This window comes from Hyla sarda, chromosome 2 (genome assembly GCF_029499605.1).
Source record: "Hyla sarda isolate aHylSar1 chromosome 2, aHylSar1.hap1, whole genome shotgun sequence".
In the NCBI taxonomy this organism is placed as follows: domain Eukaryota; kingdom Metazoa; phylum Chordata; class Amphibia; order Anura; family Hylidae; genus Hyla; species Hyla sarda.
In genome coordinates this window covers 432,455,196-432,473,576 of record NC_079190.1, presented here as the reverse complement: position 1 = coordinate 432,473,576, position 18,381 = coordinate 432,455,196, and the positions used below count along the sequence as shown (strand labels likewise).

At 43.4% G+C, this 18,381-nt stretch overlaps 1 protein-coding gene across 5 annotated transcripts in view; it reads left to right on the top strand.

Annotated features, from left to right (window-relative positions):
• SLC13A2 (solute carrier family 13 member 2) overlaps window positions 1–18,381 on the top strand; it is an 84,653-nt gene that overhangs the window by 14,402 nt on the left and 51,870 nt on the right. For 2 of the 5 annotated variants that reach the window (XM_056559110.1, XM_056559109.1), the window contains exons 2-6: window positions 6,063–6,191; window positions 6,738–6,874; window positions 9,306–9,613; window positions 10,335–10,524; window positions 11,159–11,281. In XM_056559110.1, coding sequence (XP_056415085.1) covers window positions 6,093–6,191; window positions 6,738–6,874; window positions 9,306–9,613; window positions 10,335–10,524; window positions 11,159–11,281 — 857 coding nt within the window. In that variant the 5' untranslated portion in view covers window positions 6,063–6,092. Of the gene's footprint in view, window positions 1–2,681; window positions 2,995–6,062; window positions 6,192–6,737; window positions 6,875–8,104; window positions 8,181–9,305; window positions 9,614–10,334; window positions 10,525–11,158; window positions 11,282–18,381 lie in introns of those variants that run through there. The other 3 variants (XM_056559108.1, XM_056559112.1, XM_056559111.1) reach the window with 3 other exon arrangements.

Here is an 18,381-nt window from a genome sequence, read left to right as displayed (position 1 = left end):
TCAACAACATCTCGTTTTAAGGTAGGCCACCAGTATTGCCTGGAGATGAGCTGTAGGGATTTACGAATACCGGGCCAGCCAGTAGAGAAAAATAGCGACCACCGGGCCTGCTGTGGGTTGAGTCGATGGGCGGTCTGCAAGTTTTTGTGCTCAGAATAAATTGTAACACGATGTACAGAGCCCTCCAGAAGGTGACGCCATTCCTCCAACACCAACTTAACGGCCAGGAGCTCGGGATCCCCCGATGGTATAGTTCTTTTCCACAGGGGAGAAAGTTTTGGAGAAAAATCCGCAGGTTAAAGTTTTCCCCTTATCAGACTTTTGCGTTAACACTGCTCCTGCTCCAGCTGAAGAAGCATCCACTTCCAGGATGAATGGCTTGTTAGGTTCGGGTCTAGAGAGAACAGGAGCAGATGCGAAAGCTGACTTTAACTGTTTAAATGCTTCTTTGGCCTCAGGAGTCCAGACTTTAGAGTTAGCTGTCTTCTTGGTGAGTGCAACGATGGGGGCTACCAGAGTAGGGTTGTGGGGAATGAATTGCCGATAGTAATTGGCAAAGCCGAGGAAGCGCTGAATCGCTTTCAGACCAGTGGGTTGTGGCCAGTCCAGAACTGCGGATAATTTGTTGGGATCCATTTGAAGACCTTGACTGGTAACAATGTAGCCCAGAAAAGGGAGGCAAGTCTTTTCAAAGGTGACTTCTCTAGTTTAGCATAGAGATGGTTTTCCCGGAGATGCTGTAACACTTGGCGGAGATGATAGCGATGAGACTGGACATTGGGCGAATAAATGAGCATGTCGTCCAGATAGACAACGACACAGGAGTACAGAAGGTCACGGAAAATATTGTTGACGAATTCCTGGAAGACAGCCGGAGCATTACAGAGTCCGAAAGGCATCACAAGGTATTCAAAATGTCCGTCACGAGTATTGAACGCAGTCTTCCATTTGTCCCCTTCACGTATACGAATCAAATTATAAGCCCCACGAAGGTCCAGTTTAGAGAAAATCTTAGCTTCTCGCAGATGGTCAAACAATTCCGAGATTAAAGGAAGTGGGTAGCGGTTCTTTACAGTAATTTTATTCAAACCTCGGTAGTCTATGCATGGTCGCAATGACCCGTCTTTTTTCTCTACAAAGAAGAAGCCGGCTCCGGCTGGGGAGGAAGACTTCCTGATAAACCCCTTCTAGAGGTTCGCCTGGATGTAATTAGACATGGCCAAAGTTTCAGGAACCGATAATGGGTAAATTCTGCCCCTGGGAGGTGTGGTTCCGGGTAACAAGTCAATTGGACAATCGTCAAGACGTTGCGGTGGTAACACTTTGGCTTGCTTTTCACAGAAGACATCAGTATAGTCCTGGCAAACTGGGCATAGGACGAGAAGAGGGAACCACTTTAGAGACTTGAATGTGGATACAGTGGTTGTTGCAATGTGGACCCCAGCGAAGAACTTCTCCATTCTTCCAATCCAGCTGCGGGGCATGGAGTTGCAACCATGGTAGACCAAGCAAGAGAGGAAAAGTACATTGTGGGAGAACATTGAAGGTCAAGTTCTCCCTATGTGAGACTCCGACCTGCATAGACAATGGTTCTGTGCGAAATAGCACAGTACAGTCCAGTCTTTCACCATTGACCGTAGAGATGTACAGAGGCTTTAACAGGCGGGACACCGGCAGACGATGCTTATGTACTAGGTAAGCATCAATAAAATTTCCCACAGAGCCAGAGTCCAAAAAGGCAAGAACAATGATGATGTCTTTGGAGGGCAAGACAAGCTGGACAGTCATATTTAAGCGTGGAGAGGTGGTATTCACAGCCCTCTCCCTCAGACCCTAGGTGCGAGCGTTTCCCTGTGGCTGAGGACGCAGAGGACAGTCTTTTAGGAAGTGATCTGCACTGGCGCAGTATAGACAAAGATTTTCCATACGTTGGCGAGATCTCTCTTGCGGTATCAGGCGAGTCTGATCAACCTGCATAGCCTCCACTGCGGAAGGCAACGTAGAGGGTTGTGGTGGCTACTGGAAGACAGGTGCCAGACGAGGGAAGCACCAAGGTCGTGCAGACTCCCTTTCTTGGCGAAGTTCCTCTCGTCGCTCAGAGAAGCGGATATCAATCCGGGATGCCAACTGTATAAGCTCAATTCCCGGGCAGCGAGGACATCCTTGATCTGACTAGATAGTCCTCTCTTGAATGTTGCGCAGAGAGCTTCATTATTCCAGGACAACTCTGATGCCAGGGTTCGGAACCGGATGGCATACTCGCCAACTGTGGAGTTGCCCTAAGAAAGATTCAGCAGGGCTGTCTCTGAGGAGGAGGCACGAGCAGGTTCCTCGAAGACAGTGCAAAATTCCGTCAGGAATGCCTTGAGATTAGTTGTGATGACATCACTGTGATCCCACAGCAGGGCTACCCAGGCCAAAGCCCTTCCAGACAGGAGACTAATGACGAAAGCCACCTTTGCACGTTCCGTGGAGAACTGGTCCGCCATGAGTTCAATGTGCATGGAGTACTGCGTCACAAAACCACGACAGGACTTGTGATCCCCCTCATATTTTTCTGGTAGCGACAAATGGAGCTTGGTCCTGAGGGAGACTGCAGAAGTGGGAGGCTGTACTGGAGCTGGAGGAGGAGGCTGTGGCAGTTGCTGCTGAGCAGAAAGCAACTGCTGCATCATGGCGGTTAGCTGGTTAAGCTGCTGTGCCTGCTGGGCCAACTGCTGAGACTGGAGCGCCACGATAGGTGCAAGATCCGAGTTATCTGGCAGCGAAACCCCAGTTGTATCCATGGCCGGATCTTGCTGTTGCGCACCTGTATGCGGGGCTGTCACGAACTGGATGTAAATCCTTCACCTGTGTGGCTGATGACTCGAACCGTATCGGGGAGCCGAGTCTAAGGTGCCGCAGGTCTTCACCAGAGCCTGCAGCAAAGCAAGATGGATTTGCAGCGGCAGGCGACACCCAGGTCGCTACCCCCCACACAGCACTACCACACAGGTAACTGGGCAAGGCGAGGTACAGGAGGATGAGGCAGAGGCGTAGTCTACGTAGCAGAAGGTCAAGGCAGGCGGCAAAGGTTCGGAGTCAGTAAACATAGCAGGAAGGTCTGGAACAGGGGTATGGCAAAAACAGGCTATGGAAACGCTCTCTCTTAGGAAATGAGCACTGAAGGTGTGGGAGGTGCAAATATTTATAATGTGCTGTTCAGGTGCATTACTAATTATGGGCGCACTGGCCCTTGAAACCTCAAAGCACCGGCGTGTGCACGCCCTAAGGGACGGGGCCACGCGCACCGAGGCTGAGAGGAAGTTGCAAGAGCGGAGCAAGGTAATGGACGGGCCGGGTCTCGCACGCAGACGCGTCCCGCGATGCTAATCCCGGCCACGCCGGGAGACGGGGATACAGGGACTCTGCGCTCCCGGCCAGTGCTTGCGGCCGGAGTGCAGAGTGTAACAGTGTACATTAGTAGAAAAAGAATTGCATTAAACACCCATGCACAGTTTAAGTAAGAAAGCTGTAGAAAACACCACAGGGGCACTGTATGGTACACAGTGCCTTATGAAAACTTAGTGGCACATAAAAGGGGACATTTTTTGTGAGGGAAACATGACAGGGGGCATTATAAATGTGGTTACTATACCAAACCCCAGGGCTGTAGCCCGGGGGTGTAACACCCCTCTTAATATGCCCCTAAAATATACCTTTTATTAAAGACGTTTAAAATGAACCCAGAAAAAATATATATACAAAATGTAATTATCAGTGGGATCAGTAATCAATGTATATAGAAGAGTGATTACTCCATAACTGATAATGATCACTGTTTGCCTCGCTAGTGCAGCGAAACATGTTGAGTCTGGCAATATAGTCTGTGGTTTTAATATTATCTAGTGGGTTCTCTAGGTATCTGCAGTACCTCCTTATCAGTTATGGAGTAATCACTCCTCTATATACATTGATTACTGATCCCAATGATAATTAATTGTATATATATAGTTTTTTTTTCTGGGTTCATTTTAAACGTCTTTAATAAAAGGTATATTAGGGGCATATTAATAGGGGTGTTACACCCAGGGCTACGGCCCTGGGGTTTGGTATAGTAGTGTTTATGGGCCTCTTATGCCCTTTGGGTTTGGTTGAATTATTATAAATGGGGGGCACATGACAGGGGGCATTATATGTGAAGGGCACATGACTGGGGCATTATTTGCGAAGGGCACATGACAGGGGGGCCCCTTTTCATGTGCCTCTCTCATGTAATGCCCCACGTGCTGTGCCCTTCACATATATTGCCCCCATCATGTGCCTCCCTGCTATGTGCACCTCAATATAATGCCCCATGTACTCCAGCATGTACTTGTTCTAAAATTAACAAAGTGTGCAGTGTCTATTTTCAACCTTAAAATTTATAGTTATATAGTTTTATAGTTATTTTTTTCTATAATTAACATTAAATGTAGTAGCTTTGTTTCATGATGCTGAACAAGAACAGTTGTTAAAGTGGATGTTAATTTCCTTTTCTGCGGACATATGCACTTTCTGTAAGCCAGGTTGGACCTGGAATACATATTCTACTTTTAAATGGAGATGTGACTTGTTTTTTTCATAAATAGCAACTATCACATTTGATAAATACATGACCACTGCAAACTAAAAAAATAATAATAATAATTACTACGTGAGCAGATTTCAGAAATGTGCTTTGGAACAAGCAAAAATCAAAAAGTCACAGCATGTATAGAAAAGTCGCTACTGTATAGAAAAGTACATGCTACTTTTTAAAGAAAAAAATCTACTATGGAGCTTGATAAATCTCCTTCCAGATCATTGACAGATTGGAAAAAACATGCTTGAAAGGACATGTTCAGTATCTGACTGTATTCAATAAAAAAAATGTAGGTGATGCAATTGCAACATTATACAGTATATACCAATGAACAGCTTGTATGATCTCATTCAAGTGATATATAGCTGCGGATATGTTGGGGGAAATTAACTACCCTGATATATGAATCTATACCTAAAAGTATAGTAGAAAGGGTGCAGAGAAACTAGTATTTTAAATGCAATAGTATGCAATAGATTGTCATACTTTGTGCACTCCTACTCTTAAAATAAACCACAAATACTTCATAGATTGATTGGGATCAAGTTTTTGGGGAAACAGGCATTACACAAGTGATAAATAATTCATAACATACCGTATTTATCGGCGTATAACACGCACTTTTTAGGCTAAAATTTTTAGTCTAAAGTCTATGTGCGTGTTATACGCCGATACACTCCCAGGAAAGGCAGGGGGAGAGAGGCCATCGCTGCCCGCTTCTCTCCCCCTGCCTTCCCTGGGGTCTAGAGCCCTGCTGCCGGCCCTTCTCTCCCCCTAGCTATCGGCGCCGCTGCCCGTTCTGTCCCCCTGACTATCGGTACCGGCGCCCCATTGCCGGCACCGATAGCCAGGGGGAGAGAAGCGGCGCCGACAGCCAGGGGGAGAGAAGGGGCAGCGGCACCCATTGCCGGCGCCGCTGCCCCGTTGCCTCCCCGGTGGCATAATTACCTGGGTCGGATCCGCGCTGCTGCAGGCCTCCGGCGTGCGTCCCCTGCGTCGTTGCTATGCACGGCGCGGTGCACTGACGTCATGCGCCGTGCCGTGCAGCGCATAGCAATGACGCCGGGGACGCACGCCGGAGGCCTGGACCCAAACCAGGTAATTATGCCACCCTGCCTTTCCTGGGGGTATATCGGGGTATACACGCGCACACACGCACCCTCATTTTACCATGGATATTTGGGTAAAAAACTTTTTTTACCCAAATATCCTTGGTAAAATGAGGGTGCGTGTTATAGGCCGGTGTGTGGTATACCCCGATAAATACGGTAGTTTTCTTTTTCCTATTTCTCATACTATGATTTTTACTTTAGCGCTCAATTAATTTAGCACTTAGTTGATCTGCAATAGTCCTTGATGAAGAGCTGACAAGGCTTCACTAGTCATCATTGGTCTTATAGAGGGAATTTTATTCCTATAGGATTATGTAATTATGATTTTTCTATAACTTCTTATGCAGGAGGCAAGCTGTGCCTATGTGATCATTATTATGGCTCTATTTTGGTGCACAGAAGCTCTCCCATTGGCTGTTACTGCCCTCTTCCCAGTGGTGCTGTTTCCAATGATGGGTATTATGAACTCAACGGCGGTAAGATACATTCTTTCATGCAATTTCATTTTATTCCTGTACCACTATTACATATAATGGTATGAAATCATCAGGCCTGCATCAGACACTTAAAGGAGTACTCTGGCAAAAAATAACTTTATCCACGGGATGGGAATAAGAGCTGATCACAGGGGTCCAATCACTGTCCCCCCCCCCCCCTTGATCATTGGTACAGGAACCAGGGCTCTCAGTGAGGAGCATGTGTCATCTACCGGTAGACGGCATGTGTTCCCTTCATTTTTATGGGAGCACCAGTGATCCCCGAGAGCTGTACTCAGGTCTTCTCGGCAATCCCATAGGAATGAAAGTAGCAAATGCTGGCTGCAGCATGCGCTTCTCACTGAATGCCGGGTCCCATCCCGGTGATCGCAGGAGGCCCCAGTGGTCGGACCCCCCCCCCCAAACACCCCCCACCCCCGCTATCAGCTACTTATCCCCTATCCCGTGAATAGGGTGTAAATTATTTTTTTGCTGGAGATCTCCATTAAACTAACCAATTTACTTCTCTGCTTATTTTTATTTCAGGTCTGCAGTCAATATCTGAAGGATACTAACATGTTATTTATCGGAGGGTTACTAGTGGCCATCTCAGTTGAAAAATGGAATTTGCACAAGAGGATAGCATTGAGGGTATTGCTGATTGTAGGAGTCAAACCTGCTCTGTGAGTTTATTCCCTACTGGATCTTTTCTGTGCCCCTTTGACATGGGGTGGTTGCTACTGTTGAGTTAGAAAGGGAATAATTTTGGGCTTCAAGTCAACTAAATGGTAATAAAACTTATGTAGAACCAGTAGAAGGAGCATTCTGAGAGTAAAGAAAGCTGACTTTCCATTCAGGGACATTATCTATTTAAAAGGTTTTCCCACCAACTAAACCCTTCATCTGCAGATCCTTTACTAATCATGGGAACAGTGGTGCAATGTTCTTTTCTTGAATGGAACCTTGGTTTAACATGCGCTCTGCCACTCCATTTCCCTCCACAGGCCTGACAAAGAGAGCCAAGTACTCAACTATCTTTGTCAGAAAAATAATGTTTAATGGAGCAGCAGCACATATGTCCAACTATCACATCATTCAACCAAGAGACACGAGACACCCATTCTGGTAAATGGTGGGGTCAGACTACTGGGGGTCCAACTACTTTAGATACATGGTAAGTAGGGTTGAGGTCAAAAACCCCTTAACTTGGCAGAAGAAACATTGGCTGCAAAGATGATCTCTTGAACTGGAGGACCTGGCATGACATAGACAACCTATTAATTGCAAGGGAAACTCGAATTTTTCTTCCACACTGTTTGTGCTGCTGCAGGGAATTTGTTCCTGGGTTCAGCTTTTCAATCAGGGACAAGATGTAGGATACCCTTTTCATCAGGTTATGATCATTGATACCTCCTAAGAAAAGGAAATTTCTACATTGGACAGTCCCTTAAACCATTGCAGATAAGCTACTCTAAAAAACATGGAATGCTACTGAACTGCACTGCTTTATGAAAAATGCTACCAAATATTTCTAAACCCTTAAAAATGTAAAGGTATGTGCACATGGGCAAAAACCTTGCCCATGTTCAATGCTTTGCCGAGGCCACGGAGGGACTTATCATAAAGATTTCTTTTTATTTATTTTTTATTATAAATTTAATACATACAAAATCCATTAATGCTTACATCATTATCACAAAAAACAAAACCCCACCCCCTCCCTTTTCCCTCCCTCCCCTTAAGACAGCCTGCCCGAAATCCATTGACTTCCTTCCTTTCCCTTGAATTTAATGGGAGTTTGAGAGCAGAACCGTGTGGAAATAAACAAAAACCACATGGTTAATGCCCATGCGAACATGTCTTGGCCACTGATTGGCTGTGCCAGCAGGATTTTCATCATGTGCTTGTCCCAGAAGCAGGAAGAAGACAGAAGATAGGGGGAATGGACTAAAATTGGGCTGTAGGAGACCAGCACGGGACCGGGGCTTGGTAAGTATGCCTTTTTTTATAGTTTCCCCCCACTCCAGCAGGATCTTCATTTTTTTATGAATTCAGGTAGAAGACAGACATGGTCGCACATCTACAATCTTGCACAATGATCTAATTGCTTCTCAGCATAATTTCAAAAACGAACAGGTTGTTAGTATATACGTTTTGATCAAAAAGTACAAAGCCCACTCGCCACGTCAAGGCCACCTATTTAGAGTGGGCCCCTAACGTCCCTAGCATAAAATGGTGTAGCACTGGGCGGCGACCACCACTGCCGCGACACCAGTACCCACAGGGGGAACGACCCACTGGCAGAGCGGCCCCAATGCCACTCAAACCAGTCCATGGGTCGCACCTCCCCGCAGACACGGCGCCATGGCAGCAACAGACGCCGCACAGCACCACACCAGTGTGAACAGGGTGCTACAGCTCACTTACCATGCTCTCCCAGTCAGACTGGGAGGCTGCTAGGAAAGAAATGGCCCATGTGTAGCTAACTCCTACTTACATAGGGTTGGGCTGAGGGGGTGGGGAAGAGTGCAGACACATGTTAAAAAAAAAAAAAAGAGGGGATAGAAAACACAATGTGAATTCAGGTAGAAGACAGACATGGTCGCACATCTACAATCTTGCACAATGATCTAATTGCTTCTCAGCATAGTTTCAAAAACTAACAGGTTGTTAGTATATACGTTTTGATCAAAAAGTACAAAGCCCACTCGCCACGTCAAGGCCACCTATTTAGAGTGGGTTCCTAACGTCCCTAGCATAAAATGGTGTAGCACTGGGCGGCGACCACCACCGTCGCGACACCAGTGCCCACAGGGGGAACGACCCACTGGCAGAGCGGCCCCAATGCCACTCAAACTAGTCCATGGGTCGCACCTCCCCGCAGACATGACGCCACGGCAGCAACAGATGCTGCACAGCACCACACCAGTGTGAACAGGGTGCTACAGCTCACTTACGATGCTCTCCCAGTCAGACTGGGAGGCTGCTAGGAAAGAAATGGCCCATGTGTAGCTAACTACTACTTATATAGGGTTGGGCTGAGGGGCTGAAGCTGAAGGCTACTGCAAAACTGGCGTGGATAAACAACTTATTGTCCATCCATTTTTTTTCCAGGTTGCTTCTGGGATTTATGCTTGTAACAGCTTTCTTATCTATGTGGATCAGTAATACCGCCACAACAGCCATGATGATACCAATAGCTCAGGCTGTGCTTGAGCAACTTTATAATTCTGAGGAAAAATTAGACCAGCTTGCTGCTGATCTAGAAGAGAAGAGTGAGGGCCAGCTGAATGGGCATGCCAACCAGCTAAATGGGGATGTAAAAACAGCCTCTAACAATGAGCAAAATGGGGACATCAATCAAGCCTTTGAAATGAATGAAAAACACTTGACAGATGCAGAGGCAACACACAAGGAGAAAAGTAAGTCCTAAACAAATGTACAAATATATTACTCTAAATTAAGAAAAAAAAAGGCTTCCAAAACTTGCATTGGTGATGGCTAACAAGTCTGAGACAGCTGTTTGTATAAAAAAAAAATATATGTATATATATATATATATATATATATATATATATATATATATATATAGTAAATTTGAGTAGCCGTATTAGTCCAGTGATGCAGAAGCAAATCAAAAAATGTTGCTTATCTTGTAATACCTTTAGAGATTTGCTTTGGACTTGATAAAGGGAGGAATCCCGAAAGCTTGTCTCTACAAAATTCTGTTAGTCCAATAAAAAAGGTATTACAAGATACTGCAAAATTTTTTTTATTTGCATCTATATATATATATATATATATATATATATATATATATATAATCACAAAAGAAGACTTCCGGCACTCAGGGAATGGCAGGTAAAACTTGTCCTGCCTATTGCATTTTTGAATAAGCCATTTACAAGTTTTACCTGCCATTCCCTGAGTGCCGGACGTCTTCTTTTGTGGTTTCTACTGAACCTGGAGCGGTACCAGTGTCCGTGGCACATGGACGTGCAGTAGACGCAGGAGCGGTGAGCGGTTCTACCCTGTTTATATATATATATATATATATATATATATATATATATATATATATATATAATGATCTTCTCTCTATCCAACATTTTTTTTAACTTATTATAATTTTTTGCTTTGCAGGCGTGACATTAGTTAAAATTTATCCACAAAATGACAAACTTAAAGAGGAGAAGCAGGCTCGAAGGTTACAGAATCACCTCAAACTGTGCAAAGGAATGAGTCTCTGTGTATGCTATTCTGCCAGCATTGGTGGCATTGCAACACTAACTGGCACCACACCCAACCTTGTCATGAAAGGACAAATGGATGAGTAAGTATTTTTCAAGCAGAGCTGAAAAGTCATCTCTCAAAAGTGGTAGATCTTATTCCCTTTGCTAATAAGAAAATGCTTTTGGTGGCAAGAATTTGTGCAGTACTCCCTTCACCAAAGGAATAGTTTTGCTACCATATTGAATCGCCTATTTTGACCTCTATTATTTATGTACTACTTAGGCAGGCTTCATGTCTGCATGGCAGGCTGCATTGGAGGCTGTGTTATAGCATGCAACATTTTTTTGTCCAGTTAATATCCAATAAAATAATGGACACCATTAATGTCAGTAGGGACAGTCGAGCTCCAATGGCCAATTGTGCAGCAGACAGCCAGCTCTTTTTGCTGCTGCTGAACAGAATATGTTATGGAGGACCCTAAAAGGGTATTGAACACAGATGTAAACCTGACCTATTTTACAATGTATTAAAGGGGTACTCCACCCCTAGACATCTCATCCCATAGACTTGCATTGAGGGGACGGGGCGTGACGTCACACGGGGGCGGAGTCGTGACATCACGAACTTCCGTTCCCGTGGTCGGGACCCAGACCCTCCAGTGTTCCTAATTTGTATAATGGTGTTTGGCATCTTAATAATGACCCCTTGAATGCACTGTATCTTTGTTTATACAGACTATTCCCTGGAAACAACAATGTCATCAATTTTGCTTCATGGTTTGGATTTGCCTTCCCTACAATGATTGTGCTACTTGCTCTTTCCTGGATATGGCTGCAGATTCTGTTCCTGGGAACTAAGTAAGTCTGTAATGTTTATTATATCAGATGAAGGACCTTATGCAATATATTTTTTTAACCATTTGGTCAGAAGGGAATTTTTTGGATTGAAAATAACTTTAGTAGTACATAGTGCAGCATATACCATTGGTCTCCCTACGCTATACATAATACCACATGCTACACCAACATTCCTGCACATATTATATAACAAAGTAAAAAAAAAAACATTTAGTAGCATTCAGTATGTACAGAAAAACACTTTTCTCTAAGTAGGCTGCCCTAACCGCTGTACATACAACTCACTAGGAATAGCAAGATGATTCCTTTATAATTCACATTTGGTGAAGTTGTTTTTTTAAGTAGAGGACAGAAGGTCATGCCTAAATTCCCCATTCTACACTGAATGCTGATGGAAACATACAGTGATTGGCCTTTCAACATTTCTACATTAATAATTGTTGTACATTAAAAAGGATGACTTCTTTAGAAATCCTGGGCATAATGCATGCAAACATGATGTACCGGGTGTCAAACAGGATATGGCTGCAATGGCTTTCAATGCTTGCATGCCTCCCTTAAAGGAAAACTGTCAGATTGCTCCCCCCTGCACTAACCAGCAGTACTGGCTAGTAGTGCAGGGGATTCTGATCAGTTTGATGCATACAATGCCTGGATCCCTGCTCCATTCTCCCGTTTTCTTCTTGATATGCAAATTAGCTGCTAACTGGCACGGGCGGGGTTACTGCCTTCATCTGGCACTGTGAAGTAACCACCGCTTGGCCCGCAGCACCGCCTGGCTTATGAATATTCTTGTTCTCCCTAATCATCTCCCTCTCTTCCCCGCTGATTTCAGAACTCCGAGGTGCTGTAGCGGCTTCCGAGTGTAGACAGGAAGCCAGCACATGCGCAGTGGAGTTTTGAAATCAGCGGGGAGGAGAGGGAGATGATTAGGGAGAACATGAATTTTCATAAGCAGGGCGGTGCTGCAGGCCGGGCAACGGTTACATCACAGTGCCAGATGAAGGCAGTAACCCTGCCCATGCCAGTTAGCAGCTAATTTGCATATCAAAAAGAAAGAAGATAACGGGCGAACGGAGTGATCATCAGCGTCCTCTGCACTACCAGCCAGTACCTCTGGTTAGTGCGGGGGGAGCAAGCTGACAATTTTACTTTAACAATAGCTCAAGATTCAAAACATTGGTCTTTTAGGGGCTGTTTGGGAATATCTTGTATATATTGTGATTGCTGTATTGCAAATGTCAGAATCCAGGATCCTTCCCATTGGGGCAAATTTCTCAGCCAGCATTTTTCTCACCTATTGTTTAAATTAGGCACACCTTGGTGCAGTGTATTTCCCCTTCATCTAAAAAAAATGTTTATTCGTTTTACACACTCTTCATGTCTCACACGACAGAATTTACAAAAAAAATATGGGCAGAGTTTTTTGTTTTTTTTTAAAGTGTACCTGTCACCAACAAAAACTTTTGATATAATGTAGATAATACTTTCATATGTATATTTGTAATATACATTGATTAAAAAATGTGTTTATTTTTGGGTCAAAAAGGCTGTCCCTGCAGCTATTGCCTGTGTGTCTCTATGAGGAGTCCAAATGCAGTAAGCAAGGGCAGGAGAAGCAGGGCTCTGTGCAGGCTCCTGGGTTGTCAATCATCTTGCTGTGTGAGCCAGGGGCATGACATAGAGCCTCAGTGTGCAGTGCCCTGCTTGTCTTCGGTGCACAGAGCCCTGCTTGTCCTCACTGCACAGAGCCCTGCTTGTCCTCAGTGTACAGAGCCCTGCTTGTCCTCAGTGTACAGAGCCCTGCTTGTCCTCACTGCACAGAGCCCTGCTTGTCCTCATTGTACAGAGCCCTGCTTGTCCTCAGTGTACAGAGCCCTGCTTGTCCTCAGTGTACAGAGCCCTGCTTGTCCTCACTGCACAGAGCCCTGCTTGTCCTCAGTGTACAGAGCCCTGCTTGTCCTCAGTGTACAGAGCCCTGCTTGTCCTCAGTGTACAGAGCCCTGCTTGTCCTCAGTGTACAGAGCCCTGCTTGTCCTCAGTGTACAGAGCCCTGCTTGTCCTCAGTGTACAGAGCCCTGCTTGTCCTCACTGCACAGAGCCCTGCTTGTCCTCAGTGTACAGAGTCCTGCTTGTCCTCAGTGTACAGAGCCCTGCTTGTCCTCAGTGTACAGAGCCCTGCTTGTCCTCAGTGTACAGAGCCCTGCTTGTCCTCAGTGTACAGAGCCCTGCTTGTCCTCAGTGTACAGAGCCCTGCTTGTCCTCAGTGCACAGAGCCCTGCTTTTCCTCAGTGCACAAAGCCCTGCTTGTCCTCAGTGTACACAGCCCTGCTTTTCCTCAGTGTACAGAGCCCTGCTTGTCCTCAATTCACAAAGTCTTACTTGTCCTCAGTGTACAGAGCCCTGCTTGTCCTCAGTGTAAAAAGCCCTTCCGTGGCGATCCGATCATCTGTAATGGCGTACAGAGGTCCCCTCACCTGCCTCCGTCCATCTCCCAGCGTGAGATCAAGCATACCAGAGCAGAAGATCGCCGATAATACTGATCAGTGCTATGTCCTATGCATAGCACTGAACAGTATTATCAATCAAATGATTGCTATAGATAGTCCCCTATGGGGACATAAAAAGTGCAAAAAAAAGTTGAAAAATGTAAAGATAAAAAGTGAAAAAAGGGGAAAATCCCCTCCCCCAATAAAAATGAAAATTGTCAGTTTTTCCCATTTTACCCCCAAAAAGCGTATTTTAAAAAAAAAACATATTTGGTATCACCGCGTGCATATATGTCCAAACTATCAAAATATAATGTTAATGGTCCCGTACGGTGAACGGCGTAAACGTTAAAATTTTTTTTTTTTTAAATGCAGGTTTTTTTGTCACATTTTATTCCCCAAAAAATGTATTAAAAAAATGATATAATAGTTTTTATGTATGCAAATGTAATATCAATAAAAATTACAGAGGATGGCGCAAAAAATGAGCCCTCATACCGCCCTATATACGGAAAAATGAAAAAGCTATAGGTGGTAATAGACTTTAGATTACTGATTTTGTACAAAAAGTTTTAGATTGTTTTAAGCGATACAAAAATATAAAAGTATCTAGCCATGGGTATCATTTTATTCGTATTGACCCACAGAATAAAGAACACACGTAATTGTTACCGGAAAGTGTACAGTGTGAAAACGAAATTTTCATTTAAAATTCCTCCCTAAAAAAATTATTTTTTGGGTTCGCCATACAATTTATGGTAAAATGAGGGATTTCATTATAAAGAACAATTGGTCATGCAAAAAACAAGCCCTTATATAGGTCTGTAGATGGAAATATGAAAGAGTTATGGATTTTAGAAGGCGAGGAGGCAAAAACAAAAATGCAAAAATAAAATTGGCCTGGCCCTTAAGGTTAAAATGGGCTTAGTCCTTAAGGGGTTAACCGCCTTGATAAATCCAGACCATTGAGTATTGAGTAAATGAAGACAGGTATGCGCTTATTTTCATAGTTGCTATGTGCCGTCCTTCTACAATGCACACATCTGTTTAGACCTTGCTTTAGAGGAGTCATGCAAACACTAATAATTCCGGATGGGTATTATTTGAAAGCAGGCAATAAGAAGTAGCTCGGTTATAGAGGCCGTGCAATACTAGACTGAAATATAAATGTTCAGCTTATAAATTACTGTTACTGGGTGCCCACAGGGAGGATGGGAGTAGTAGTTTAGGTCCAGTATTATTTCAGATGGAGTCCAGAGCCCGACTAGGACCAAAAATTGGCCTTTTATACTAAGCAGTCCACTTTGGTTATGGGTGTGGCTTGGAGGTGAGGAAGACGAAATGACAAATGGGGATATATATATATATATATATATATATCTTGTAACCAGGGGTGTAGCTATAGAGGTAGCAGAGGTTGCAAAAATAACCGACAAGGATACCTCCTGATCAACGGCAATATAGAAAATATGTTTATTTTTATTTACACAGTCTTTTTCTTTTATGGGAAAAAGGGTTTGATTCAAACTTTTATTAGGAAAGGGGTTAAATGACCTTTGTTAACTTTTTTTTTCACTTTTTTTTGCAGGGCTATAGCTCCCATTGGGACCTACAGCACTGCACACACTGATCTCAAAGCTTTGCATGGATCAGCGAGATAGGGGCTCGATTGCTCAAGCCTGTAGCTTAGGCTTGGAGCAATCAAACCCCTATTGGATGCCGCAGAGACAGATAAGGGGACCTCCGCTTGATTTTATCTCGATGTCTCAATCAGCCCGACTGAGCTGCCGGGAAGCGTTTACTTTCACTTTCATACGCGGCAGTCAACTTTGATCGCCGCGTCTGAAGGGTTAACTGCACGCGGCACAACGATCGATGCTGCGTTAGCTGTTAGTGCTGTTAGCCCAGGGTCCCAGCTATGAATAGCAGCCGGGACCAACCCGGTGTGATGCGGGGTCACGGTGTGACCCCATTTTAAACACCGGGACCGAGCGTAGGGCGTACAGGTAGGCCCTACGTCCTTAAGAGGTTAAGCATCAATCTGTATAGGATATCAACCTGTAATTGCTTGTTATATTTATTGTGTGTTAGTTGCATTGTACTACCAGTGTGTGCAACTTTTTATTGTCTATTATTTTCATTGCATTATCATTGTATGCAGCCATCCTGACTGCTTTGTCTCAAATTGCATTTTTACTACCAATGTTTATATTTCCTGATCATCCTGTGACAATCTGACAGGTGAAACACGTTGGCATTGGGAATTTTGGTCTCCATTGGTGATTTTTATCTCACCGTTGTGTTGCATTTTTGTGTTTTTTTGGTTTTTAGTTTCTTAGAGCTCTGTAGTGTGTATTTTCCCATAAAAGAAAAAGACTGTGTAAATAAAAATAAACATATGTGGGAGATGTCCGAACTATAAAAATATATCGTTAATTAAATCGCACGGTCAATGGCGTAAGCGCCAAAAAAATTTGTCACGGGCGACAGTAACATTATTTTGTGACGGGCGATAGTAACAGGAGAAATAGTGCATGCACTATTTCTTCCGTTCATTCGCCTGTCACAAAGTTAGGGATTTTCTAATGCCCGATTTTTATGACGGACATTCATTACAGATGAATTTTTATAGTGTGAAAGGGGCCTAAGACATATTTGGTATCACCGCGTGCTTATATGTCTAAACTATCAAAATATAATGTTAATGGTCCCGTACGGTGAACGGCGTAAACGTTAAAAAAAATTTTTTTTTAAATGCAGGTTTTTTTGTCACATTTTATTCCCCCAAAAATGTATTAAAAAAATTATATAATAGTTTTTATGTATGCAAATGTAATATCAATAAAAATTACAGAGGATGGCGCAAAAAATGAGCCCTCATACCGCCCTATATACGGAAAAATGAAAAAGCTATAGGTGGTAATAGACTTTAGATTACTGATTTTGTACAAAAAGTTTTAGATTGTTTTAAGCGATACAAAAATATAAAAGTATCTAGCCATGGGTATCATTTTATTTGTATTGACCCACAGAATAAAGAACACACGTAATTGTTACCGGAAAGTGTACAGTGTGAAAACGAAATTTTCATTTAAAATTCCTTCCTAAAAAAATTATTTTTTGGGTTCGCCATACAATTTATGGTAAAATGAGGGATTTCATTATAAAGAACAATTGGTCATGCAAAAAACAAGCCCTTATATAGGTCTGTAGATGGAAATATGAAAGAGTTATGGATTTTAGAAGGCGAGGAGGCAAAAACAAAAATGCAAAAATAAAATTGGCCTGGCCCTTAAGGTTAAAATGGGCTTAGTCCTTAAGGGGTTAACCGCCTTGATAAATCCAGACCATTGAGTAATGAGTAAATGAAGACAGGTATGCGCTTATTTTCATAGTTGCTATGTGCTGTCCTTCTACAATGCACACATCTGTTTAGTCCTTGCTTTAGAGGAGTCATGCAAACACTAATAATTCCGGATGGGTATTATTTGAAAGCAGGCAGTAAGAAGTAGCTCGGTTATAGAGGCCGTGCAATACTAGACTGAAATATAAATGTTCAGCTTATAAATTACTGTTACTGGGTGCCCACAGGGAGGATGGGAGTAGTAGTTTAGGTCCAGTATTATTTCAGATGGAGTCCAGAGCCCGACTAGGACCAAAAATTGGCCTTTTATACTAAGCAGTCCACTTTGGTTATGGGTGTGGCTTGGAGGTGAGGAAGACGAAATGACAAATGGGGATATATATATATATATATATATGTATATATATATATATATATATATATATATATATATATCTTGTAACCAGGGGTGTAGCTATAGAGGTAGCAGAGGTTGCAAAAATAACCGACAAGGATACCTCCTGATCAACGGCAATATAGAACATTAAAACATAACCTTTAATAGCTAATTGTCAGGGCATGATAGTCTTTCCTACTAGTCAGTTTTGAGGTTCAGTCCTCTAAATGTGTTGGTATTAGGAGTAAACTGATATTTAGCCAGTGGTCATAATAGGCAGATATGGAGGACTAGAGAGCACAGCGGGGGGAGGGATAATGTGCCCACTAGTTCTATGGTGCCCGTCCCTCTGTCCCTGCCTTTTGACTGACCCACCTCCTTAATAGAGTGGCCTCAACCATTGTGCTGGACCCTGCTCTATTCTAAGTGAAGGATAAAACAAAAAATGGATGGCAAAAGAGAGAGAAAAATATTGGTCAAATACACACTACAGAGCTCTAAGAAACTAAAAACCAAAAAAACACAAAAATGCAACACAACGGTGAGATAAAAATCACCAATGGAGACCAAAATTCCCAATGCCAACGTGTTTCACCTGTCAGATTGTCACAGGATCATCAGGAAATATAAACATTGGTAGTAAAAATGCAATTTGAGACAAAGCAGTCAGGATGGCTGCATACAATGATAATGCAATGAAAATAATAGACAATAAAAAGTTGCACACACTGGTAGTACAATGCAACTAACACACAATAAATATAACAAGCAATTACAGGTTGATATCCTATACAGATTGATGCTTAACCTCTTAAGGACGTAGGGCCTACCTGTACGCCCTACGCTCGGTCCCGGTGTTTAAAATGGGGTC